The following is a 27340-nucleotide window of genomic DNA, read 5'->3' as shown; positions in this document are numbered from 1 at the left end:
ATCAAATATTAATCCTTTCTTCGAACCTAATTTCATTATACATTGGGTTATGCTATGCTTCGCGTGTGATACGAACAATTAGATTTATCAATATAATGCATTAGCATCCAAACAAATACCCTAGAAAAATTTTCTTATTGTCCGACAAACATTTCAAAACAATTACGAACTGCAAAAATTCAACGGTAACTTTACTCAACAAAGCTTTCATTCGATCACCCTTAAAATACACAGTCATCAGTAGACCATGCACTATAATATCCTCCTAATATAACGCAGAGCTAAAAATCATCTCTTGCGTTACCCAATCTGAACAAGAAAACATTTTCAAATACAGTCATCTCTCCCTTACTCGATATTGAAGGGACCATCGAGTTAGGGAGGTATCGAGTTACAGAACACAAAAGCAGTGCAACTGCGTTTCAAGGGACCATCGAGTTAGCCATGAAAACCAACTTTTACTATGGTTCTCTAACTCGATATCGAGATACGGAATATCGAGTAAGGGAGAGTTAACTGTACTTCCCATAATTTGTGCACGGCAAAACAGATTCCGCTTTCTACGTAATGTAACCTAGTATGAACAGCTGCCCAACTCTCCAGACCTGCGCCCTCCAAGATCCAAGGTGCTGCTGCCTTACGTTCAAAACTTCTTTCCTCAAAGTCTGTCTATCAATTCCGAACTCTATTGCATACTACCATACCAATCAGACCCTATTCCTGACAAGACACAGAGTCATAACCCCAATGTGATGGATTTACCCAGTAAATCCACAACCTTGTCCTAACCCCTCTTACGTTTCGCTATCCTCGAAAGTCACCCATATTGATGCTTGGCAAAAAATATCAGTATTCAATCCACAAATCCCAAATTACACCACATTACGTTGGTCCGTTTGGCGTCGCCGGTGGATACCTGTTCTGACATTCGTTTCTTTTAAACTCCATTTCAACCATGTCCCTCCACTTTATCAATACGAATGTTGACGAATCACGATAATCTGAAGATCGTGACCAGAACGGAGGTAGGATAAATCACTAGGGACCAACTACCACCAGTTTTCTCAGGATTCAATCCCTGATCATGGCACGTCTTTTTCCTCCGGAAAATCAGCTTGAGCGATAGGCTTATGATTATCGCCGTGACCGATAATTTCACTCCCTGGTTGTTTACAAATAAATTAAAAGTGCTCTTTGTGCTAGTATAATCACAGACAAACAGACGTCACACTCCCATCGTTGTCCATCGACTACCTTTTTAACGGTTGATTCGAAAATATGGTAGGTGGCCAATCCGCCACCCGCAGCGCTCGCATCGTTTTTGTTAGTGTTTGACGTTTGCTCACTACCGCCATCTGTTGGCGCGTCGGCCAAACACACCGATTTTAGTATTGGGCGTACATGTCCTCGTGACTATGAATTTGATCGAGATTTGAACTTTGATAGAACTTTGATAGAAATCCAAATTTGTCTATAAAATAATGAAGAAAGTCTTAGGAGATAAATTGTTGTTGCATTATGTTATTAAAATATTTACCTATATCCGATGATTGATATGTGTATGACTGTATGCATGGTTTACTGAACTTCAAAAAAGTATAATCAATAAATTCAATAATTTTATGTTGTTCATTCAGTCACTTTTTAATCAAATATGTAATGTACAAAATTATAAACTGAAATATAAGCTAGGAATTTAATCGCGATTTGAGACTTGGCATGTTTTAATTAGGAATAGATATAATATTCAACGAGCCAGATATGTGAAGAGTCTTGAAACTATTTGTGGGTCGTGTAAAATGAACCTGCGGGCTTGATGCGGTCTGCGTGCCGTACGTTGGGTAGCTTTGATCTTACAAATGACCTTGAAGCTTTTTCAGTCTAGTGTTAATGATCAGCATGAAAACAGTCACTTTCAGTTTGCTGTCTAGGATTCCAAAAATTATTTATTTTTTTCTGGACTTCCGTGACATAAAGATTTTGCCAACGTTTGTCCTACCCATGGTTTTGAATGTGGACGCGCCTCTGGAAACTGGCTATTACTTTTGACATTGACATTGGTTGCATCTTCCAAGTATTCTTTGTAAGGTTTGGTCAAAAGTCTCGTCAAAAACTTATCAAAAATCTGGTCAAGACTACCATGAAATTTATATAAATCTGTAAAAATCCGTACAAAATCTCGTAAGGGCCTCATCAAAACTTTGTCATAGATTAAGGATTAGTCAAACTAGTAATTCAGACAAGGCTTTATCAAGAATCAGTATCATAAACATCTCAACACTCTTAATCATTCTGTCCATGATTTCTGTAGATATCACAAGAAATATGTTATTTATTTTTTCGCTTAGCTTTCCGACAATCTCTACGAATCTACTAAGAATTTCAAGAATTTTCAGAATCCACTGAAAAGCTCATTAGCAATCTACAAATAACCATTTTAGTGATCTCTCAGAAGGAATTTTCAAGAAACTGTCTATTATCGATTCAATTCCCGTTACGATTCGAGCTAAGATCTCATTAAAAAAATTCCAGAATTTAAATGGAAGTATCTCGCTAAGAACCTTGCCAGGAATCCCTAAGTACCTTCCTAGAAATGTTGCAAAGATCTTAAACGTTAACTATCTCTATACGAACTCACCAAAGATTAGTCATGATGCGAAGTACGAGTGACAGGCATTTTTTTTTTTAGTTTTTAGTGCTTTGAAATTTAAACAAACCGGTAGTTTTATGTTTGAAATACAAATTTTCCCGGTGTGTTTTCCAAATTCCCGGGTATTTCCCGTATTTTTCCCGGTCATTTGTAATTCCCGGGTTTTTTCCCGCTTTTCCCGGATGGATGGACACCCTGAGTTATTCACCCTTATTCTTGTTTTCGATGGATCCAACTTTCGATCGAATCCTATTCGCTCGAATCCATGGCCCAATTCATTTGATTTTGCTGCGGGTATGCAAAACGGTTTTTGATCGAAAAAGCATCAGAACGTAAACAAGAACAGGGGCGATCAACTCTGAGTTTTCTTAGCCAATTGACAATTTTGCATGCGTTATCGTCTGCAAGGTACGAAGATATTCTATGTCATGGAAGTCTTGGAAATTTCCAATCCGAGCAGATCCACATACATCCGGTCAAGTCATTGGGTCGAGCCATTAGGTTTATGTCGATTTTTAACCATGTTACAGAAATAAAATTATTAATTTTCTCTAAAATTGAAAAATACAGTAATATCTATATTTGTGAAAATACGAGACTTTACTTCAGTATTATATTTATCTTCTGTATTTGACATTTTGAAACTTATTGATAATAATATAGACACTTAATTCTATAATAGTTCAGAAGCGACGTTGGTATCTGGAAACGATAGAGGGATGAATCATTAAACGTATTGCAAATATTCAAAATAATGGGAAAATTTCGCAGATACGTGACTAACATATCTTACGTGTGAAAAAAGCAAGAGCTCGCAAACACAAGATGTCATTAAGGTAAAGGTACTATTTACTACACGAAAAGTTGGAACCATCTAAAAAATCACTCCACGTGGATCCAATACAGGTGTTGACGTTGTAGCTGTCGTGGAAAGATCGCCCTTACTAATATTTCCACCAGTCGATTTTTGCTTTTGACCTTTCCCTTGTTGACTAGTAACGTTGGAATGAACAGCTTCACCATACGAGGAGCTGCTGGGAAGTCTCGTGTTGCTGGAGTTTTTCATACCATCGTCCGAGGTACTTCTACTCGCTTGTTCATTACCAAGATTACTATCCTCACTATCTCCGATGAACGCATCGCCAGCTGCTTCTTCATCGTCATCATGACTGTTTTCGCTATCTTGATCAGTTTCATTGTCTGGATCGCTCATTTGATCTTCATACTCATTTTCAACGTCCTCAAAATCGTCAAAGGTTTCCTGTACTTCTTGCTCATCTTCCTCTGTTTCCTTTGCCTCCACTTTGATGTCCAAATCGGGTTTGAATTGCTCTCCGGGAAATTCTCGTTTTTCCTCTTGATACTGTTTGATGCGTTTCTTTCTCGCAATTTCCGAACATTTTCCACAGTGGTAAACAATTTTGCTTTCACCAAACTTTTCTTCCATACTCGTATACCAACCAGACAAACTCAACGCACTGACCTTACTCTTGTCGTTCCAGCAAAGTATTTGTGCCTTCAAAATGTGTTCGTCGACTTCTGTGATGCAGGGATCTTCCTTAATCTTCTTAATTACCTCGTCCACATTGGCCAACTTCTTTCTCTTTAGGCCACTACTGATTGCTGTGTCGATACAGCCAAACGAAGAAAGCGACAGTTTTCCCTCAGAATCCGCTCCCATACTTTCAAACAGCTTTTGCCGTTCTTCTTCCATGGGTAACAACTTTGCACGGTTGGCGATATTTTGCAGAGTGTGGAAAAAGTTGTAGTTCTCATTGCGTTCCAAAGATTCGATTGCATGAAGCCATTCCTTCGACTTTTGCAGAGCATCTCGAAGTTGGTTATGCGATGGCAAGAAATCTTCGATCACGTGAGCCCGATCGAGAAGGTTCTCAATTTCGCTGATCTTATGCTGCGTTTCAGTTTTGAAACATTGACTTGCCGACTGTTCCCAATCCACAATCTGAAAGTAAAATTAATGAAAGATAGGACATTTATTAATAATCTCAGAAAAGAGTCATCTATAGAAGGTTAGAAATTATGAGCATTACAATAAAAAAAACTATGTTAACCCTCTAATACTTAAATACACTCGCCTTCTATTCAAGGAAGCCCTAGATCATCTAGGAGTATAGTAACTCTTCCATGTGCATTCCTCCTTTTTCAAGACTTCTTCAAGAACACAACAAGTGTTTATTCTATGAATTCCTCTAAAACTATAGTTCAGTATTTTGTTTAACTTACAGGTGATCATCGTTTTTCGCTTGCTAAATCGAATTGGTACGATTAGCTCAATAATAATTGGAATAAATTTCAAAGCTCATTTTTTTTCATCAAGCTTTAAATTAAGTGACGTAAGCTGCCGTGAATCGCCAAGTCAGTCCCATCTGCAAAAAGTAGGCATGTAGAAAATGGGCTGTGAAGTTTCCCAACTTGTTTTCCATGCGAATATTCATAAAATTCCAGAGGATTGGAACGTGTTCAAATCTTCATGAAACTTACACTATTTACTTTTCACTATGATATCTATCTGTGAAAAATATAAAGATGATCAGAAAGCTGTTTTTTTTGTTACACTGTCGGAAATTTGTAGTGGGACTGATATACGGTTACTTTTCATTATGGGACAATGTGACTTGTTGTTTTTTTTTCGATTTTTTCGACCAAATCATATCATCTCAGTGCAGCCGAAAAAGCATTGGAAGATATGTTAAAAACTGAACTGAACTCAATTTTGAAAAAAATGCAGATGGGACTGACGATACCAGGCTTGGGAACTGTGACCACTATTCACCACAGTTCATCGATTCTGCCAAAACACAAAGCAGCAGCAGCAGCAGCAGCAGCATCAATAGAGCTTAGTGATAGTTGAAAACACGAACACTTGCATACGCTCATCATACACAGTTTGTTTTTGTTTTCCTCAACGAAACTTGCACACACTCTCCAGACGCATCAAAATGCATATGGAAATATTACCCAATTTTAAATACTCACACCCAAGTTCTGGGTGTTTTCCGAGACAGAGTGCATATTGTTTTCCTCTAAGGTTCACAACCACATCTACACTAGGGCACCCATACCATTGAGCGTGATAACCACTATACCATCAGGCGTTGCGCTGCCAACGGTTCACACACTGCTTGAATGTTTTTGTCTCTCCTCTATGATCGTTTTCGGGCAGCCATCTCGAGGTGAATGATTGAAAAAAATGTTAAATAATTCAATCGCTAATATTTCGCTTGTAATTGAAATCTAGCACAATAATTCCGTTGCGATTCATGAATCTATGACAAAAGGTCGAAAGACAAAAGGTCGAAAGGACAAAAGGTCGAAGAACAAAAAAGAAGGGACAAAAGGTCGAATACCTTTTTTCAAAGAAGGAAAAATTTCCCACCATGCAAATCATTTTCGACCTTTTGTCCATTCGACCTTTTGTCTTTCGACCTTTTGTCCTTTCGACCTTTTGTCTTTCGACCTTTTGTCCATAAACCGCGATTCATATAAACAAGTTCAATTTCATGCTCCCTTTATCGAGCAAAAATGCAAAACCCCGAAAACCGGAAAATCGTGTCACCACTGTGCTCGAGTCATTTCGCATTCGGGTTTGAAAAAACGAAGAAGAAGATTACAGTTTTGAACTGTTTTGAAGAGCCGTGACATGTTTTTGTTTTGAACGGTCATGGTTTGCTTTGGATTTTGATAGTCGTGTAGAAAAATGTAAATGTCGAGGTGATAAATGTTTGCTACAGTACATTTCCCATCCTTGGTTTTGGCTCTATGCAAAACTACTTTCACCGAAATAATTTAAACGGATTACATTACTCCTCAAGAAAAGTTCAAAACAAACATAACGCATGTTCGTTTGGCTCACGCTTTGACAGTTCTTGCTGCTCGATTGGCTCACGCTTTGACAGAAATGTCAGCTTCCGCATATCTCTCACTTAAAGGATAACTAGTCGAAATTATTTTGAATGATTTGTCATTTAAGTGCCCATAAGTGGTCATATGATTACTCTTGTCTTTTACGTAAGTCTTAAATGTCAAGTCCTAACAAAATTAGGCTGTTTAATCATAGTTCTAGTTCAGTCCGTTCTTGTATTTTGAAAGTCATTTGTCATTACGTTCATACATGCTTAAAGAAAAGAGGCGGCATCCACGAATTACGTAACGCTTTAGATGGAGGGGGGAGTAGGCTCAAGCGTTACGACTCATAGACTAATTTGAAATTTTTCGTACAAAAAGCGTTACGGACGGGGGGAGGGGTCGAAAATTTCCCATTTTAGCTTTGCGTAATAAATGGACGCTGCAAGAGTCACTTTCCTTGTCTGTTCAACAATCTGCTTTCAACCGGTTTAGCATTACAAATGCATTTATATACTTGTCTCGCCACTTTTCACTTGATCCTCTGAGAATCCGTGAAATGCATCCTTCGTAACCGACAAAGAAATATTTTCAAAATTAAACTATTAACTAACCTGTAACATGATGCCATGGAGCTCAGCAAGTTCCTTCTCCAAAACGGTGTGAGGAAGAATCTTCATTCCTTCGTCCAAAAGCCGTTTGATTTCATCCAACGATAGACGATCAATTGTATTTTCTCTCAGCAAACGAACCTGCTTGTACCACTTGAACTGAGCAAGACGATCCTTCAGCTGCACTATTTGGGGCAATTCAATGCACAGTGAATTACCCTCTTCGATGAGATGTGTTAGCTGCTGAATGTTGGAGTCCTTGAACCGGGTCTTCATAGCACTTTCAACCTGCTTCACCCACTCCTTGCCAATTTTTTGAAGCTCTCTTACGCTATCGCCCTCACGGATTATACAGCGTAGATTGTTGATTTCATTGACAAACATGTCCAGTTCCTCCAACGTTAGCTTATACTTGGCGCACTCTGCTGAGTTACGGGTCCTAGTACGTATCTTATTGATATCCAGCTGTTGAATTACGGTGATACATTTCTGGGCCTCCAAGATGGAAAAGTTCAATCGTTCCAGTATGACGCTATTGGGGAATTTTTGTGTTTCAGCTTCCTGGGCAATCTCCTGCAACTCATCCAGAGTGATGTTGGTGCTGACTGCCGGGTCAAGTACATCCCGCACTTTGAACAGCCATTTTTCGAACGATTCGGCTTTCACCTTAAGCTTCTGCACCATCAGTGGAAGTTCATCCAGTGTGTAACGATATTTTAGAGTGTGATTCTCTGGCGGACATTCGCATAGTTCAGCAAAGTGGCGGAGACAAGCTAAGTTAGTGGTGCATTTGCATGTTACAGCTGATAAGAAGCAAGTGGTTTTGCAGATTTCACATTGCCTTGCATCATCCGACAATAATTCGAAAGCTTCGCGTTCAGCATTTGTGACGCCCTGGAATGATTGAAAAAAAAAAGTTTCGTTAGATATGTTAGGTATGTAGATGCAAAATATATTTTCTATAATACTCATAACTTTAATTAACTACGCATCCCCGTATTTAGTCTATGGTTAAACTGGTTAAGAGAATTCCTGCGGAAATCTAGGGAGTTGGTGTCAGGCCCTGCAAGCCAGCCCTAAAAAATCAACAAACGACTAATCAACGAGAGAATACGAACCAGGACAATCCGCGAAGACCACTGCGACGTAAACAAACTAGCGATGGGAAGCTTGGTACCGTAAGGGCGCCATTCACCGCTCATTTAATAGCATTTCAACACATTAAATTCTATCAAAAATCGGTTTTTCGATATTTTTCGCAACTTTTTGCGCTAGACGCAAGATAAAACATTTGTTTTTGTAGGAAAGAAGATGAAATTTAAACAACGTATAATGGTATCGAATAACATGTATGCCAATGATACATGTGTAGGGCGCCATTCACCGCTCATCCTAAGTATGAGGCTCTATATACACAACTACAGTCGACTCTCCATAACTCGATATTCAAGGGACCATCGACTCATAGAATTATCGAGTTATAGAATATACCAACGCCAAAAATCCCAAAAATTGAAGAAACAAATTTCCAATACATATATGATTACTACTGCAAGAAAGCAATAATATTTTGTTGATATTATTTTACAATCAATTATTTGAAAACTTTTTTCGAAATGTTCGAAAAACCCCATTTTTTAACCTACAATGTTTTTTTATTTTAATGTTTTTATACATTCATTAAAACTTGCAAGTATTTATTCACTTCTAAACAAGAATTGGTCCAAGTTTCCCCGTATAAGAAGGATTTTAAAATGGATATCGAGTTATGGAGGGAAATTTTCCTCTCACGTGACATCGACTAATGGAGATATCGAGTTATAGAAATATCGACTTATGGAGAGCACGATGTATGGGAATTTGAAGGGACCGCAAAATCCATCGAGTTATAGAGTATATCGAGTTATAGAATATCGAGTTGTGGAGAGTCGACTGTAGTTGGAATTACTTTACTTTGACTAGCTGATTGTTATCTTTGTACCATAGTACAACAACATATTAAAGCGTGGCAGCTAAGAAGCATTTTTTCGATCTGCCATAAAAAAAAACATTGTTCAACTCATGCTTACCACCTTGAAATGCCTAAAATTATATTTTATAAATAGTATATAATATTAAATCATATGAATTTCAATCTGATACAATTCATTCTGGTATACTAATACATGTTGATGACTTTTATTACGAAAATTTGTTCAGATTTTTCAAAATAATTCAATGAGCGGTGAATAGCGTCCTTACGGTACGTAGAATTGTAAATCTCTCGACTTCATCTGGAGCACACGCATACTCACCGATGGGCTGAAGGACCGCGGGTAAAGGAAAATGGAAGTCATCACTGTATCGTTGAATAGCAAAATTAACTTGAAGAATTCGGTGAGTTCTTTTTGATATTTACTTTCTAAATGTGTTTCGTAATCGATTACAGGACTCGATGCATTTCCTTACTTATCTACAATGATTCCATAGCGGGACGGGTTTAATCTCTTTCCAGAGAGCGAGTAATGGCGCTTAACCCTTTCTTTCCCACAGCTTTGTTCGACAATATAACTATCAAAATGGCATTTCTAAAAAAAGTTCTTGAACAAAAGTTGTTCCTAATAAGCTATATTATTCAAAATCACAATAAAAAAAATTGATTGTTTTTCAATAGTTAGTTGATTGTTTTTCAATAGTTTGACCCTCAGGTCACTTATTTCGATGTTTGATGAGACAAATGAGCGTATAAATTTATTCCAATCATTTTTGAGCTACTCGTACCAATTCGGTTTAGCTAGCGTTCGTTGAAAATCGGTGGATCACCTGTGCTACCATGGGAAAGAGAGGGTTAAGCCACGGCACAAGGGAGAAATACCTGTGTCCCATCCCACGAGAAGGAGAAGCAACTCATGGAGTGTGCATTAACATTGTTAGCAAAGCCACTCCCAACGATTTTATCTATTTCCCTGAAATGAAACGGTTGGGCTCGTTTCTTCTATTAAAAATTCAGATATTTGCGTTAATCATGTTGTTCATACGTGGATAATCTGATCGCCGTAATATTTTGAATTATCTTCAAACCCAAGTCTGCACAGGCCATTTGCTGCAAATATTAATGCTGACAAGAAAATACTCGAAGAAATTCCGGTATTTCCAAGATGCTTTTCAATATTGGCTGTGCAAGAGATCTAAACGCTCAGGTTGGCCAGGAAGAGGAGTTCAGAACGACGATTGGAGCGCCTACCAGCTGACGAACGAGAACGGCCTACGACTGATAGATTTTGCCGCCTCCAAGAATATGGCCATTCGCAGCACCTATTTCCAGCACAGCATCCCGTATCGGTACACCTGGAGATCACCTCAGCAGTGAGAATCGCAAATCGTCCAGGTTTTGATCTCCGACATAACCGACGTCAGAACCTATCGTGGTGCTAATATTGACTCCGACAACTACCTGTGGGCCCAGATAGCCGTAGCGGTAAACGCGCAACTATTCAGCATGACCATGTTGAGGGTTGTGGGTTCGAATCCCGCTGGTCGAAATAAATTAAAGGTAAAGGAAATTGTCTCGATTGCCAGGGCATAGAGTATCTTCGTACCTGCCACACGATATACACATGCAAAAATGGTCAATCGGCAAAGAACGCTCAGTTAATAACTGTGGAAGTGCTCATAAGAACATCTGAGAAGCAGGCTTTGTCCCAGTTGGGACGTAATGCCAGAAAGAAGAAGAATAACTACCTGGTGATGGTGAAACTGCGCTCAAAACTATCCGTCATCAACGATGTACGGTACCGACGCCCGCCTCGGTACAATCTAGTGCGGCTGAAACAACCGGATGCCTCAATGCGTACGCGCAGCATCTTAAGGCAGCGTTGCCGGATGAGTTTTTCTGGCAACCATGCCGTCGTTTAGCCGCCGCGAATAAGAGCTCTTGCAATAATCGAATAAATCGTGTGACATGTATATCCTATGAGAGTAAACTTCAACTGCATCAGTAGTTTACACCTGTATATCACTCGCGAATTGATATCTTGGTCAATCGAACGATATCTCAGCTGAAATTCGACGATAAATTTATCTCAGCATCGTACGCTACTACTATTGCCATCGTGATATATACGTGAATAGCCATTGTTTCGTTGTCTATTGTGATCAACTGTGTTAGATATGGCTAGTGAGGACCCGAATTCTAGGCGGTTACGTAGCAATTTAACGCCAAATCTTGGATCCGGTCAAAAGAAGGAGGGCGATACAAAATCCACCCCTTCTTTGGAAACTGTTATGATGATGCTCACGAAACGGTTTGACGAAACAAACCACAAAATCGATTGCATGAGGACTGAGGTTAATGGCAAGCTTGACGAACTGAAACAGGATCTTCAAAATCAAATTGACGATGTGAAAGGAGATATTGAGCACTTAAGGGCCTGCTGTGCTACCGAGTCTAATTCATTTCGCACTGATTTGGAGGCTATGAAGAACCGTGTGGACTCTACTGCTGAAACCATCAGTCGTCTAGAGAACCGTTCGGATTTGATTGCTGTTGGTATTCCCTATTTCGTAAATGAGGATCTACATCGTCACGTCTCTGCGATATCGAAAGCTATTGGTATTGAAGAGTGGAAAGTAACACACATCCAATGTAAGCGTCTGCGTTCCGGTCGTTTGGCTGATGGTACCCGCTGTCTCACACTGCTGCAATTTTCTTCAGTCTGTTTGAGAGATGAGTTCTACTCCAAGTATCTCACCAAACGAGATCTCAATCTTCATCACATCGGAATAGACTCCAGCCATCGGATATACATCAATGAAAATTTAACCATGAATGCCAGATCGATCAAACGAGCAGCCTTGAAGATGCGCCAAGAGAAAAAACTTGCGACAGTATCGACAAAAAATGGAATCGTGCACGTAAAAAGAACTACTGATGGTCCATCAACACCTATTATGTCTATCGAACAGTTGTCCCAGTTGTAGCCGCTAGTTTGTTTCATCACACTTTTTTTTCGGTGTTGTAATTGTATGAAATTGTCAGAAATGAAGATTGTATTGAACAGTTGTTTCGTGAGTTGTGACCTATATATGCAGCCTTTGATCATTGTTTTTCGCTATTACACTAATGTCTAGTTTCATAAGAACCACTCCTTCACATACGATACCGAAGGTAGTTTTGAACACTGTTCTCAAGACTGGTAAGCTAAACATTTGTCATGGGAATGTGCAAAGTTTATGTGCCCATCATTCAAGCAAGTTTGAAGAAGTTAGACTATTGTTGGAAATGTCCAAAGTAACAGTCGCTTGTTTCACGGAGACGTGGTTAAATGAAGCGATTCCTGATGGAGCGATCGGGATACTCGATTACAAAGTAATACGGAATGATCGTGTGTACAAAAGAGGAGGTGGTATAGCAGTTTATATCAAGGAGCATATTCGTCATAGATCGGTTTACTGTACATCTCTTTGTGATGACTCGACGTTCAAAACTGAGTGTCTTGGAGTAGAAATCAGCATTGGTGCCATTAAGCTTCTTCTACTCGTAGTTTACAACCCACCTGAAAGTGATTGCTCCTTGTTCCTTGAATCAGAGTTGTCAGGCATTATTTCGACTTATGAGCACGTCGCTTTAGTGGGTGATTTGAACACAGATATGCTACTGAGTAACCGAAGGAGCACCAGGCTTCAGTCCGCATTTGCTATGTTTGGTTTGGAGGTGGTCGGAAATGAACCAACTCATTTTTACGATAGTGGATGCTCACTTTTAGATCTGTTGGTTACAAATCAGCCTAATGATGTAATCGTTTTTAATCAGGTAGCTATGCCAGTTCTTTCGAAACATGATTTGATTTTCTGTTCACTGGATATTGAGGTACAGACATGCCATAAGCCAAAAACATACCGGGACTATGTCCATTTTGATGCTGTAGCTTTGCAAACAGCGGTGGACAGTGTTTGCTGGGACCGGTTTTATTCTTCGGGTGACGTGGATCAACAGATGAACTTTTTCATTACTAGTATCACAACTATTCATGATGCAGTTATCCCTGTCCGTGTTGTTAGGCACCGTAAGAAGTGTAACAGTTGGTTCAACGATGACATCATGCGTGCTATGTATGCGAGGGATCTAGCTTACAAAGATTGGAAGTCGGCACTACCAGATAGTAAACCGTTATTGAAGAGTGTCTACAATCGTCTGAGGAACAAAGTGAATCTATTAACTAGACGGGCCAAAGTACAGTACATCAATAACCTATTTGGATTGAGGGAACCCGTTCAAGCATTTTGGAAAAAAATAAAACATGTTGGTGTTTGTAAATCCAACCAACACGAGGAATGTCTTTTTGAACCTGACGCAGTTAATGCTGCTTTTACAAGTAGTTTTACGCCACTTGAAGAATCTGTACAGCCAATTCCTGTTCATCAACGTTCGGAAAGAAACGCAAATAGGCTCGAATTTCAACCCATTCGTAATTATGAGGTTGTGAATGCAGTTTTCGAGATTAAATCAGATGCAGCAGGTGTAGATGGGATATCCATGAAGTTTTTGAAAATTGTGCTTCCGTTGATTGTCGATAATATTACCTGGATGTTCAATAACATCCTAGCTACTTCAGTCTTCCCGTCCGCTTGCAAAAAAGCAAAAATACTACCGCTACGTAAGAAAAAGCATATAAATTCGATCGATAACTTGCGTCCAATCAGTCTATTGTGCGGTATGTCCAAGGTTCTGGAAAAGCTACTTAAGCGACAAGTGGTAGCACATATTGAAAGGTTCAATCTTCTTTCGGATCATCAAGCAGAGTTTCGGCAAGGTCAAAGTGTTAAGACGGCCTTATTAAGAGTTTATGATGGTATCGCAGTGGCTGTCGACAACAAGGATAAGGTCGTATTGCTTTTGTTGGATTTTTCCAAGGCGTTCGACACCATTTCCCATCATCAGCTGTGCAGTAAGTTGTATGACCGCTATCTCTTCACTGACAAAGCAGTTAGTTTGATACGATCCTACCTATCAGGAAGAACACAGGTAGTCGTCTGTAATGATAAAACATCTAGAAGTGCTGCAGTTACATCAGGTGTCCCACAGGGCTCAGTGCTTGGGCCAGTTTTATTCACGCTGTATATTGATGATCTTCCCAACGTGTTGCACTATTGTAGAGCCCAATTGTTTGCAGATGATGTTCAATTAGTTTGCATTTATCCAGGAAAATCACCGGCTGAGTTGCTGCACCTTGTTAATGAAGATCTGACACGACTACATCGTTGGGCCATGAGGAATAACCTTCGGATCAATCACAGCAAAAGCAAAGCTTTGCTGTTTGGTGTACCAAGACAAGACAATCTAATTTTTCCTGACTTAAAAGTTTATGGAAACCATATTGGGCTAACCTGCGATGGTAGTAATCTTGGCATGATTTTTCAAACTAACCTTAAGTGGACAAAACTGTTCATTCGGAAGCAATGTTCAAGAAAGGCTGCACTACATTTTTCGAAAGATGATTATTTTTAAGTTTTTGTAGTATGTATGTATGTATTATTATAAAAATTGTGTAACTTTGTAGTTTCAACCGTTATGGCGAGAAAAAGACATTAGTCTTAAGTCATGTGTGAAATAAACTAAACTAAACTAAACTAAACTAAACTAATGCTGCAGCATGGTACGCGGCAAAACTTGGAACGATACAGACTGAAGCGGAAACAGCAAACCCGCCTATTCCGGGACAAAAAGCGCCGCCTGGAAGAGGTTGAATGCCAAAAGATGGAGTTGCTGTACCGTTCTCAAGAAACGCGGAAGTTCTATCAGAAGCTCAACACACCCCGCAGAGGCTTCGTGCCGCGAGCTGAAATGTGCCGGGATGAGGATGAGAGCATCTTGGCTAACGGACGCGAGGTGAGCGAAATGTCGAAGCAGCACTACTATGAATACCTGAATGGCGCAGAGAACACAGGCACAGAAGGTCAGGACAGCAAAGGCGATGGCACGTCAGCACAGTGGACAGTGGAAACGAACAAGCTCTTACGATGGAGGAGGTTAAGCCATCCAAAAGCTCAAAAACAACAAAGCCAATGGCAAGGATGGTAATGGCAAGATGGGCCCGGACAGGTTGGCCGCTTGTCTGCATCTGCTGGTAGTCAGGATCTGGGAAACGAAATAGCTACCAGAGGAGTGGAAGCAAGGTGTTAAGTGATCCAATATTTCATTTGTTGCAAGCATTTTTTTCTCAGTGTAGCGCCCGTTAAATTCCTATCCCTCGAAAGAAGCAACTATCTTGATATTGTTTTTGTTTTCTTGAAAGGCGCTTTCCGTTTCCATGTAGAGAAATTTTCAGTTTTTACTAAAGTTACCCGTCGTGTACGGTCGGAAAAATACAGTCCACGTTTTTTATTTTTGACCGCAAAGATTCGTCCGAACCATTTGGTCCTTGAGAAGCCGGATGATGAATCGCGCGGAAATCGGTGATCGTTCGTGAAATCGGTGGAAATAAAAGTGATTTCTGGCTCTGGAAGAAGTCAGAAAAGTGAATTAGTGTCGGCCAGCGGGCGGACAAACGATTTGTTCCAGCCGACTTAGCGACGAAGAAAGGTGATTTCCGGCTCTGGAAGAAGTCGGAAAATGTGCTTCATTCTGCTGGGGTAAGGCAGACGTGTTTTTGCAAAGCCACGAGTGTCTAAAAGTGATTCCCAGCTCCGGAAGAAGTTCGAAAAGTGTGGTAAATTTGAGAGCTGATGCGCGGCTGATGAAGTGTGGTTCGCGGCTCTGGAAGAAGCCGAAATTTGGGTTTGCAGCCGTCAGCGAAAGTCTAGTGGTCGCACAGCGACAAAGAAAAGTGGTTCCGGCTCCGGAAGAAGCCCTCAAAGTGTTTGGTGTGGTGGGCGGTCCCTCGCAGTGGAGGGCAAAGAAGAGCCAGAAAAAGTGATTCGCTTCTAGCAACGGCAGCCATTTTGTGCTAGCCGAGAAGAAACCGCATGGTGATAATTCGACGCCGGTGCTCCGGTGAGTGAAGAAAGAATACAGGAAGAAAGAAAAGTGAAAGTGGCATGCAGTTGCGTTCCGGGAAGCTGAAGAGAGTTTTGTTCTTGTCGCCCGTTGCCTCTCCATTTGGATCCCCCGCTGTGTTTTCCACTCCTAGAGGTGCAACTGCCGGAGCAGTTTTGCCACCGGTTCAGAGCGTGCGCGAGCAAAGGGAAGAACAAGAAGCTCGGCATCGGGATTCGAAAATGGCTGATTCAGTGGCTGCTCTTGAAAAGTGTTTGGAATCAACAGCAGGTAAGGTCGATAGGATTCGACGAGCGATTGTTGCTGCCGACCATGATTACGGTAAGTTCATCATACATGCCCTTGAATTATACGTTCGTACCGTGGATGCAGCCAATGATGAAGACGGTAGTTTATTGAATCGAATATATCTGGTTGATCCAACGCAACGGAATATATTTGAGCCCAAATACATTGATTTTGAGGAGCTGTATCAGTTTGTACGCATTTCCTTATCGGAGATGATACAGCAATATGAAGACGACCAGAAAGCTGTTGCAGATGCGGCCATTGCGGCGAAGTCGAAATTTGAGAAGGCCAATTCCATATGCCAACCAAGCACCAGTGGAATAGTGCCTCCAATGCACATGGTACCGTCTCTTTTGTTGCAACAAGCTCCGCTACCGACATTTGATGGTAGCTACGAAAACTGGTACAAGTTCAGAGATCGGTTTACTGATATTGTGGACAAGTGCACTAACGATTCGCCTGCCACGAAATTACATTTCCTTGACAAGGCCTTAGTTGGAAAGGCCAAAGGAGTTATTGATCAACAGACGTTGAACGATAATAATTACCAGGGAGCTTGGATCATTCTTGCAAAGAAATTCGAAAATTTGCGAATGGTCGTTCAAACGCACATTACACAGTTGCTATCGTTGAAGCCGATGACTAAAGGGAACCATGCGGATTTGATGGGGTTACTCGATACCGTAGAAAAACGACTACAATCACTAGAGTTCCACAATTTGAAAATGATGGACAGGCTGTCCGAGGCCATCATTGTGACTCTGGTTATCACGAAGTTGGACGCGGATACCCGTAGAGCATGGGAAGCGACCGCGGAACATGGGCAGCTTCCAGAGTACAAAAAGACCATGGACTTCCTCCGAGAACATTGCTATATGCTTGAGCGATGCGAGCAGTCGACGAGTCTGAGACCCAAAAGTGTACCCTCTAATCCTCGAAACCCTGCTGTCAGCAGCAAGGTTCACACAGCGACAGTTCAGGAAACCAACAGCTGTCTACTCTGCAACGACAATCATACGATCGATACGTGCAACATGTTCAAGGAGTTGAGCGTAAACAACCGATATTCGAAGGCCAAGCAATTTGGTCTATGCTTTGCTTGCCTTAAACGAGGACACCGAACTGCTAACTGTAAAATCGATAGCAAACATCTGTGTGAGTGCAAGAAGAAGCATCATCCTTTGATGCATTTCGAAGCTAAGAAGACACCAGAGACGGCAACGGGCAATGAGATAAGAACGGTTCCTGAGAGATCCAGTGCATCCAGTAGCGAGCCGCAAACCGTGGCGAAGTGTGAAATTCAGCAGGAATCCAGCGTAGCAGTGAAACAAGTTTTGTTGGCGACAGCGTTGATTGATGTGTTCGACAGCAGAGGCGTGGCCCACAGGTGCCGTGCTTTGCTTGATTCCGGTGCAATGGCAAGTTTCGTGTCGGAAAGAATGTGTGACTTCCTGGGTCTGCAGAAGGAGTGCGTGAATGTTACGGTATACTTCTTCGATTTACGTGTTTTTGCCTGCCGCATGTCGTGGAATTGGTCGTACATAGTGACTGCTCGGAATTTTTTTTTTTTTTGCGGGCCGATTGTTACACACCTGATAGTGTCCTGTTTTCAATGTAGGAAATTTCACGTTTCTTTTTTTTTTATTCTGACTGATCCGATGACCCTGGAGGGATCGGTTCTGCTTGTTACTATTTTCTAAGCAGAATTTCATTACCGTCTTCGAAGTGTAATCAACTAAACTGTAAATAAAATATTTGTTTCCCTCTTTTGAATGCCGGCATTCAAATGATTAAATCATTAACACCTAACCACAAATGCTCTGGGTCCATCGCCAGCTTTTCAGGCGAACCATGACCTGACCTTATACCCCTCCCAACCCCCACCTCCGCAGCACTTATGAGGGCGTCGCTGAGTCGGTGGCCTCTCATTAAGTAAGTGTTGCATCAACATTTCCTTCCTCTATCCCAAGTTACGGTAAAGATGGGCGTGGCCAGGAATAGTAATATTCATGCTTTTGATAATGTTGTTAAGATTGGGCCAAGGTTTACTCCCCAGCCTTGTTTCTGAAAGCAGTCTGGATGAGATTATCAAATGACACATGCATATTGCTAGTATCCAATCTACGAAGTATACCGTAACTACGCTAACGCTAACGCTAACGCTATGCAGAAGGAGTGCGTGAATGTTCCGGTAGTAGGCGTCAACGGAGCAAGAACGACGGTGAGGTTCAAGGTTACAGCTGTCGTGAGTTCCAGATCGGCGGCTTACAGTTTTCCCTTGGATTGCTTGGTGGTGCCCCGTATCACTGGCGCGTTACCATCATTGAAGGTGAATGCAGCTGCCTGGCCGATTCCGAAAGATCTGAAGTTGGCGGACCCGAAGTTTTTTGATCCAAGTCGAGTGGATATGCTTGTCGGAGCCGAGAAGTTCTATGAGCTGCTGCAGTCGCGCAAGATTCCAATTGGGGAAGGTCTCCCACTGTTGCAGGAGAGCTTGTTGGGTTGGTTGATCGCCGGACCAGTGTACGACACGCAGGGCTTTGTCAGCGTACAGGTGAATCAAAACGCGACGATTGACGGATCGGAAGGTCGACTAGAAGAGTTGATGAAGCGATTTTGGATGATCGACGAACAGACGTATGATCCCTTGGAAAACGACGATTGTGAGCGGCATTTCAAGGCGACTTATGCTCGAGCTGATGATGGCCGATACATTGTGCAGCTACCCTTTCGAGAAGATGCGGGTCAGCTGGGCGATTCCCGGGCTCAAGCAGAGAAACGATTCAAGGCATTGGAAAACAGAGTAGATAAGAATCCTGAGTTGAAGCAAATGTACGCTCGCTTCATGCACGAGTACCTCGAACTTGGCCATGCAAGGATTCTGAAGGAAGACGAAGTACATATTGAGGGGGCATATTATCTTCCTCACCATTCCGTGTTGAAGCCCGACAGTTCGTCAACGAAACTGCGAGTGGTGTTTGACGCCTCCGCCAAGTCTACTACGAGTTTGTCCCTTAACGATCTTTTGATGGATGCGCCGATAGTCCAGAGCGCTCTATTTGACATAGTTCTGAGGTGGAGATTGCCAAAATATGCCTTTACTGGAGACGTGAAACAGATGTACAGACAGGTGTTAGTACATTCTGACCATACGAAATTCTTGAGATGTCTTTTTCGAGATAGCCGATCCCAGCCGATCATGGATTTGGAACTACAGCGAGTGACGTACGGCGTGGGTCCGGCCGGTTTCCTGGCAACGCGGTCGCTGATTCAGCTGGCCAAGGATGAGGAGCAGAACTTCCCAAGGGCGAGTGCAGTCGTTCTAAAGTCTTTCTATGTGGATGATGCGCTTACCGGCGCAGACACTCTCCAGGAAGCGGTGATGCTGAGGAAGGATCTGCAAGAACTACTGTGCCGTGGAGGATTCAAGCTGCACAAATGGTGTGCCAACGATCCAGCGATTCTTGAAGGAGTGCCATTGGAAGATCGTGAAAAGCTAATGAACTTTGAAGATAGTGATGTGAATGAAGTGATTAAGACTCTCGGACTATTGTGGGACCCCGCGAGTGATTGCTTTGTGTTTCGGGTAAAACAACTGACGGGCAGTTCGGAACCACCGACAAAGAGACAAGTACTTTCCGAAATTGCCAAACTTTTTGACCCGCTCGGTGTCTTGGGTCCAGTGATAGTGTTGGCCAAGCTAATAATGCAGCGACTGTGGCAAAAATCAATCGACTGGGACGAACCAATTCCGAGTGAAGAATTAGACAATTGGAACAAGCTGCGGTCCGAGTTGTGTGGGATCAATAATATGCGGATTCCTCGTCGCGTTACTGTCGATAATCCGTCGGTGTTTGAGTTACACGGTTTTTCGGACGCGTCGCGTGCGGCATACGGATGCTGTGTGTACTTGCGTAGTGTTTCCGTGGATGGCGTTGTTGAGGTGACATTGCTGTGCGGCAAATCCAGAGTTGCGCCGCTCAAGGAACTGAACCGAAAGGAGAAAGAAGGAGCACCGCCGGAAGAACTAACGATACCGCGATTGGAGCTGTGTGCAGCCATCCTGCTTGCAAACCAAGTGAAAACAGTGCGCGAAACCTTAGGAATCGACATTTCACGTGTCGTCCTGAGGTCCGATTCGAGTATAGTGATAAGCTGGATCAAAAAGACGAAGCCAAATCTACCAGTGTTCATTCGTAACCGTATCGCTGAAATCCGTGGGTTGTCCGCCAATACTGAGTGGCTTCATGTTGGGACAAGAGAAAATCCAGCGGACTTAGTGTCACGGGGGGTATTTCCTGCGGACTTTTTGAAAAGTGACTTGTGGTGGAACGGACCGGGATTTCTTCGGTCAAGTGTAGACGAGACGGCTAATGACGAACAAGAAGACTATAGTGAATCACCGGTTGCCGTCGAAGCGATGGCAGTTGTGATACCGTCATGTGATGATTTGTATCAAGTGATTCAGAACAGTAGCAACTTTCGACGATTACAAAGAGTGTTTGGTTATGTTATGCGCTTCATTCGTAACTGCCGTGCGAAGAGAAGCGGAGGAGAACTTCGTCGTGGAAATTTGACCGTTGCCGATCATCGTGACTCGCTGTACACTATGGTGAGAATCGTTCAACATGTAGTGTACCGCGAAGAGATCAACAGCGTATTGAAGGGTGACCCTGTAAAAGGTAAGCTGCGCAACTTGTGTCCTATTTTCGATGCAACGGAGAAACTACTTCGAGTAGGGGGTAGAATCAAGAATGCCGTGCTTCCATACGATCAGAAGCACCCGTTGATCTTACCGGAGAAGAATCAGTTTACGGACACTGTCATCGAAGCAATCCACCGAGAAGAATTACATGTTGGACAGAATGGGCTGCTAGCGAAGGTAAGACAACATTTTTGGCCTGTCAACGCCAAACGAACCATCAAGCGTATCGTCTGGAGATGCATCACATGCTTCAAGCGCAAACCAAGAGACGTCGAACAGCTCATGGGCAATCTACCGATAGCTCGTGTCACTGCCGCTGAACCCTTTGTTCGGACCGGGGTAGATTACGCAGGCCCCTTCCATTTGAAGCAAGGTCGCTTGAGGGCACCTATCAAATCATATGTATGTGTTTTCGTATGTATGACAACAAAGGCAATTCACCTTGAACTGGTGAGTTCCCTAACAGCTGACGGCTTCCTAGGAGCATTGCACCGCTTTGTTGGACGCCGCGGAAATGTAAGCGAAATGTTCTCAGACAACGGAACAAATTTCATTGGAGGCGAGCGCCAACTGACCGAATTGCGACAGTTGTTGAAGTCCCAGTTATTGGAGAATAAGATTGACGATTTCTGCCAGCCCCGTGGTATTCTGTGGAGATTCAATCCACCGAAGGCGCCTCACCAGGGTGGGCTCTGGGAGGCCGGAGTGAAGAGTATGAAGACCCACCTGTACAAAATTATGAACGAATCATATTTTAACTATGAGGAAATGACAACACTGTTAGTTCAGATCGAGGCCATCCTAAACTCTAGGCCGTTAATCGATCAAGGCAACGACCCCACGGGATATGAAGCATTGAGTCCTGCCCATTTTCTAATTGGTCGCGAATTGACAGCAGTAGCAGAACCACTTTACGATGGGATCAAGGAGAATATGTTGTCACGGTACCAGTTGGTTCAGAGGCGCAAGCAATCATTTTGGAAAAGATGGTCGTCTGAGTACATTACTGGATTGCAACGACGCAGCAAATGGTTCAAGACTCCTACGGTGCTGCGTGAAGGTCTACTGGTGATTATGAAGGAGGATGATCTGCCGCCGCAGACTTGGAGACTAGGTCGGATCGTCAAGACTCATCCTGGAGACGACGGTGTCGTACGCGTGGTCACTGTTAAAACCACCAGCGGCACATATAAGCGAGCAACTACGAAAATTGCCATTCTACCCGTGGAAGATGTAGAGCGTGATCAGGACGTGAATGGTTGAGCCATCCGGCTCCGGCGGGTGGATGTTAAGTGATCCAATATTTCATTTGTTGCAAGCATTTTTTCTCAGTGTAGCGCCCGTTAAATTCCTATCCCTCGAAAGAAGCAACTATCTTGATATTGTTTTTGTTTTCTTGAAAGGCGCTTCCCGTTTCCATGTAGAGAAATTTTCAGTTTTTACTAAAGTTACCCGTCGTGTACGGTCGGAAAAATACAGTCCACGTTTTTTATTTTTGACCGCAAAGATTCGTCCGAACCACAAGGGGTTATATTCCCTATCTACAAAAATGGCGACAAACTGGAGTGTGAAAATTACCGTGCAATCACTATCGTAAATGCCGCCTACAAAGTACTATCCCAGATTCTCCTTCGTCATCTATCACCTATAGCAAACGTGTTCGTGGGAAGTTATCAAGCAGGTTTCATCGACGGCCGCTCGACAACGGACCAGATCTTTTCCGTGCGGCAAATCCTCCAGAAATGCCGTGAGTACCAGGTCCCTACGCACCATCTGTTCATCGATTTCAAGGCGACATACGATAGTATTGACCGTGTAGAGCTACGGAAGATCATGTACGAGAACAGCTTTCCCGGGAAGCTCACAAGATTGATCAGAGCAACGATAGACGGTGTGCAAAACTGCGTGAAGATCTCGGGCGAACACTTTAGTTCGTTCGAGCCTCGGCTGGAGCTATGACAGGGCGATGGACTTTCGTGCCTGCTGTTCAATATTGCGCTTGAAGGTGTCATGCGGAGAGCCGGACTTAACAGTCTAGGCACTATTTCTACGAGATCCGGACAATTTGTGTGCTTCGCGGACGACATGGATATTATTGGGAGAAAATTTGAAACGGGTGTTCACCCGCCTGAAACGCGAAGCAACAAGAGTCGGGCTAATGGTGAATGCGTCGAAAACAAAGAACATGCTAGTAGGCGGAACTGAGCGCGACAGAGCCCGCCTAGGAAGCAGTGTCAAGATAGACGGGGTTATCTTCGAGGTGGTGGACGAGTTCGTCTACCTCGGATCCTTGCTGACGACTGACAACAATATTAGTCGGGAAATAAGAAGGCGCATCATCAGTGAATGTCGTGCCTACCATGGGCTCCAGACGAAGCTGCGGTCAAGGAAGATTCACCCCGCACCAAATGCACGATGTACAGAACGCTCATAAGACCGGTAGTCCTCTGCGGGCATGAGACGTGGACTATGCTCGAGGAGGACTTGCAAGCTCTTGGAGTTGTTGAACGCCGAGTGCTTAGGCGGTGTGCAGAAGAACGGTGTGTGGCGGCGAAGAATGAATCACGAGCTTGCTCAACTCTACGGCATACTGGGTTCGCCGTAGAGTTGAGCGAGCTCGTGGCTGAAGGTGGCTAAAGCTGGAAGATTACGCTGGGCAGGGCATGTTGCAATAATGCCGGACAACAGCCCTGTAAAGATGACGTTCGCTACGAATCCGGTCGGAACAAGAAGGCGTGGGGCGCAGCGAGCTAGGTGAATTGACCAGATGCACCAGGACCTGGAGAGCGTGGGTCTCAGTCGAGGATGGAGAAAAGCGGCCATGAATCGAGTGAATTGGCGAAATTTTGTTGGCGGAGGTTTTATTAAGTTAATTGATGTAAAACCAAATAAATAAAAAATAATATTTACAATCTGATTCCTATTTGCACTTTTCATATATAATTCGGTCGAGGCAAATGACTCTGTACTTGAAACTTGAAACCTATTTAATAAAAAAAAACAACAATAATAATACAAATTTCGCACTTACCCATTCCAGTAAATTCTTCCTTAGCTTCTTTTCGGTGTCAACCATCTCGGCCATGTCGATGTAACAGGCCGTAGCTATGCCCAAATTCAGTCGATCCGGCTCTAGGGCCATTTTGCACACTAATTCATCGTGGGAAAATACGCAATACCGCCGCAATTTTGAATAATGGTTAACGCATTCCCGACCCATTTTCATCCAATCGGCCGGGGCAAAATTGACCGCTTCGGCGAAGTTGTACCCTTGGTTGAATCCTGCATGGTAAGCCCGGGGAAAGGTCACAATGAATTCACCGGCGTGTTGATCTGTTCTGTAGACCGGAACGTTTGCGTTCATCAGTATATTCGGATTCATAATTGTCACAAGTTGATGTAAGAGATCGGGTTGAGATTGGAATAGTTCCGGGGCAGCAGACTTCATTGCCACCTCAAATTCTTCGGCACGAGTACCTGGGACGCCGTACCATGTCTTGGGTTCACCCCAGTGCAAATAATTTATGGAATAGCTCCAGTGATCTTCGTTGTGCCAGCAAAATGTCGCAAAACACATTCCAACGTACATCCACGGTACCTTCATTCCACTTATGTCGGCATTAATGTGTCCCAAAATGGATTCGTCCAAAACAGGAAGGTTGTTCAAATTCCAGCTTGATTCGGCATATTCTTGATCCTCCGGGAGCAAATATAACGACGATTTGGTAGGAAATCCGCTGCCATGATCCATGGTGTGCAAATCGGCGCCGTACTCAACGGTGACATCTTCATCGATCGAAGAAACAATACGCCAAAATTCCTTCTCTACAAGTTCGGTGGGCACCAAATGTACGGGCATATTGAAATAGTTGGATTTGAACTGGTCTGCCATTTCACCGAACTGCTGCAACGTATATTCGCGTTGTGCTTGCTCGAAACCGAATGCCTCAACAGGTTTGGAGTTTTCCTCCACAATGCATTTGGGACAACGCCAATCACCCTTAGGTATTTCTTGTAGAGGTGGTAGCAAACAGAATGTATGATATGAAGCATCACATCCATCACAAAGAAGCATAGATTCTTCAACGTCACCACGATTACACATATGGCAAATATATTTCGCCATCGGGTCATGTGGATTCGGTGTGTAAGGGGTATCTGCTTTGTTCTTAGACGATCCATTTGTACTAGTGTTCAACAGAGCCTTCATACGATATTTTCCTGGTGAAAAACGAGACAAATCATTTTCTGCCCCAATACTGGCCGATTTGTTCATCTGAGCAAAGCGTTGAGATCGTCTTGCCGTCGTTGCTGGCGGAGGTTGGATCTGTTGACGAGCCTCAATCGAATGTGGCTTGTATTCACAGTCCTCTTGCTCTGTTTCCAAATTTGCTAAATCTATGATTTTACCAGAGCGGTAAATGTCAAAGGGATAAAGAATTCGTTCGTAATGAGCTTTCAAATTTGTGCCCACGTTCTTTCCTTGCTGGTATCCCATTCTACAGGCCACTCTTGACCATTTACGCTCTTTAGTCACCACTTCAATGCCTCCCTCTTCGTTTACTACCTTGTGTAGAGTGTACAAATCAAGAGGCTTTCTTTCAACCATCGGAATCTTCAAAGAAGAACCTTGGAGCTCCCAGAACTTTGCAATCTGGTCAAGGAAGTTTAGCTTTATGCGTGTTTCTGCTTCTAACTCGTTCAGACGTTGTACACGCGGCACAAATGTTAATTTCTCGACATCAACGGTGAACGGTGGCTGCCAACTCTGGAAACAAAAGAAAAAAAGTTTCTAATTAATAATCTAATATGCAATCAAAAATATTTAATAAATCAATAATAATAATTATCGATAGTCGCCGATGACCTGGTTCTTAACTAGATCCTCTACTTAAAAAAGGGACGGGCAAAACAGTATGAAATTCATGCTTTGTTACAGTTCATTTATTTTATGTTTCTTCTTATCATATCACTAGTTTGCCGAAGAAAAGGTGAGCACAATGAAAACAAATATATGTTTTTATGCGGTTCAAATTATGAATGATAAAACTAGTACAGCAAAAGCTACGTTATATCAGGAGATACCGTGACATGCTCTATTACCGTGAGGTTAAAAAAACTCAAGTTTCAATCGATCAGATAAAAATAATGTATGATTATTTTCAAGTCTTTCATGTTTTATATAGTAGACCGTTTTATACAATTTGCATGAAAAATATGATTTGAACCATTTTGGAAATTTTAACCATAGTTACAGTTGATGTTGTTAAACATACCAGTGTTCCAAATACCGTGCATCTGACCCCGACCGCCGGGTCACATTTTGAAACATCTCTCAATTGAACGAACGAAGCGCATCAAAAATAAAACAACGTATTGAGGTTTGCATCATTGATTCGGGAAATAAAATATATATATTTCACTTCGCCATTTTGGAATTATAAATGAAACACGGTATTTGGAATACATAAACAACCGTGCCCTAATACCGTGTGTTGGCACCAGGCGATTGCATTCTAACATTATTTTTGTTTGTTTGTGTGTGCAACTTTAGTTCAAGTTTGTCATGGCTTTCAAAATACTACTTAATGTGCTAAGGTTTGTGACTATCATTTAGAAAAATAAATAATATAATATGCTAGAAATCCACATAATTCCCAAATACACGGTATTCGGCAACGCACGGAATTAGAGCAGGTCACGGTACTAAGTCTCAAATGCATTTTTTTATCACTAGAAAGCAACAGTGTTCCCCCGTCATCCCGTAGGCTAACCAGCGGAATCATTTTGGATAAATGAATAATGATCATATTAAGTAAATATGAATATTTATTTATTTTCATTCTACCTAATCGTAAATTTGAAATTAGCATGGGCAAGTAAGATCTCACATTTGCCGAAACATGTCTTATCCCTACACGAAGATAGTAGACGGGGTAAAATGAGCACCGTCAAGATTTAGTACTGCCCATAAAAACATAACTGTCCCATATGGAAAAAGTAAGCATTGTCAAAATAGCGCTCAATGTTTAAAGGTATGTCTTCCCATACTAATCTTTTTTACTTTCTTGTACATTTCTGAGTGGCGTATTCGTTTAGCACTACCAAACAGATAAATCATTTTGCATATTTAATGGGAGTGTAATTGGACTGGTATGCACATATATTGGTATATTATATTATATATACAGTGGGATTCCGTTTTTGGCAACATTTTTGAATACTATTAAAATTTGTAAATATTTTCG

At 42.3% G+C, this 27340-nt stretch overlaps 1 protein-coding gene across 1 annotated transcript in view; it reads right to left on the bottom strand.

The window, feature by feature from the left end:
* Window positions 1–3227: 3227 nt before the first annotated feature.
* Window positions 3228–27340, bottom strand: part of LOC5574390 (lysine-specific demethylase lid) — a 42094-nt gene continuing 17981 nt past the window's right edge. Inside the window, exons 2-4 of the mRNA XM_001661358.2 lie at window positions 24124–25860; window positions 7129–8019; window positions 3228–4613 (exon numbers count right to left, since the gene is read on the bottom strand). Coding sequence (XP_001661408.2) covers window positions 3525–4613; window positions 7129–8019; window positions 24124–25860 — 3717 coding nt within the window. The 3' untranslated portion in view covers window positions 3228–3524. The remainder of the gene's footprint in view (window positions 4614–7128; window positions 8020–24123; window positions 25861–27340) is intronic.

The sequence above is a fragment of the Aedes aegypti genome, chromosome 2, assembly GCF_002204515.2.
Source record: "Aedes aegypti strain LVP_AGWG chromosome 2, AaegL5.0 Primary Assembly, whole genome shotgun sequence".
In the NCBI taxonomy this organism is placed as follows: Eukaryota; Metazoa; Arthropoda; class Insecta; order Diptera; family Culicidae; genus Aedes; species Aedes aegypti.
Note: the sequence above shows the minus strand (reverse complement) of the source record. Positions and strands in the feature narration are given on the sequence as shown.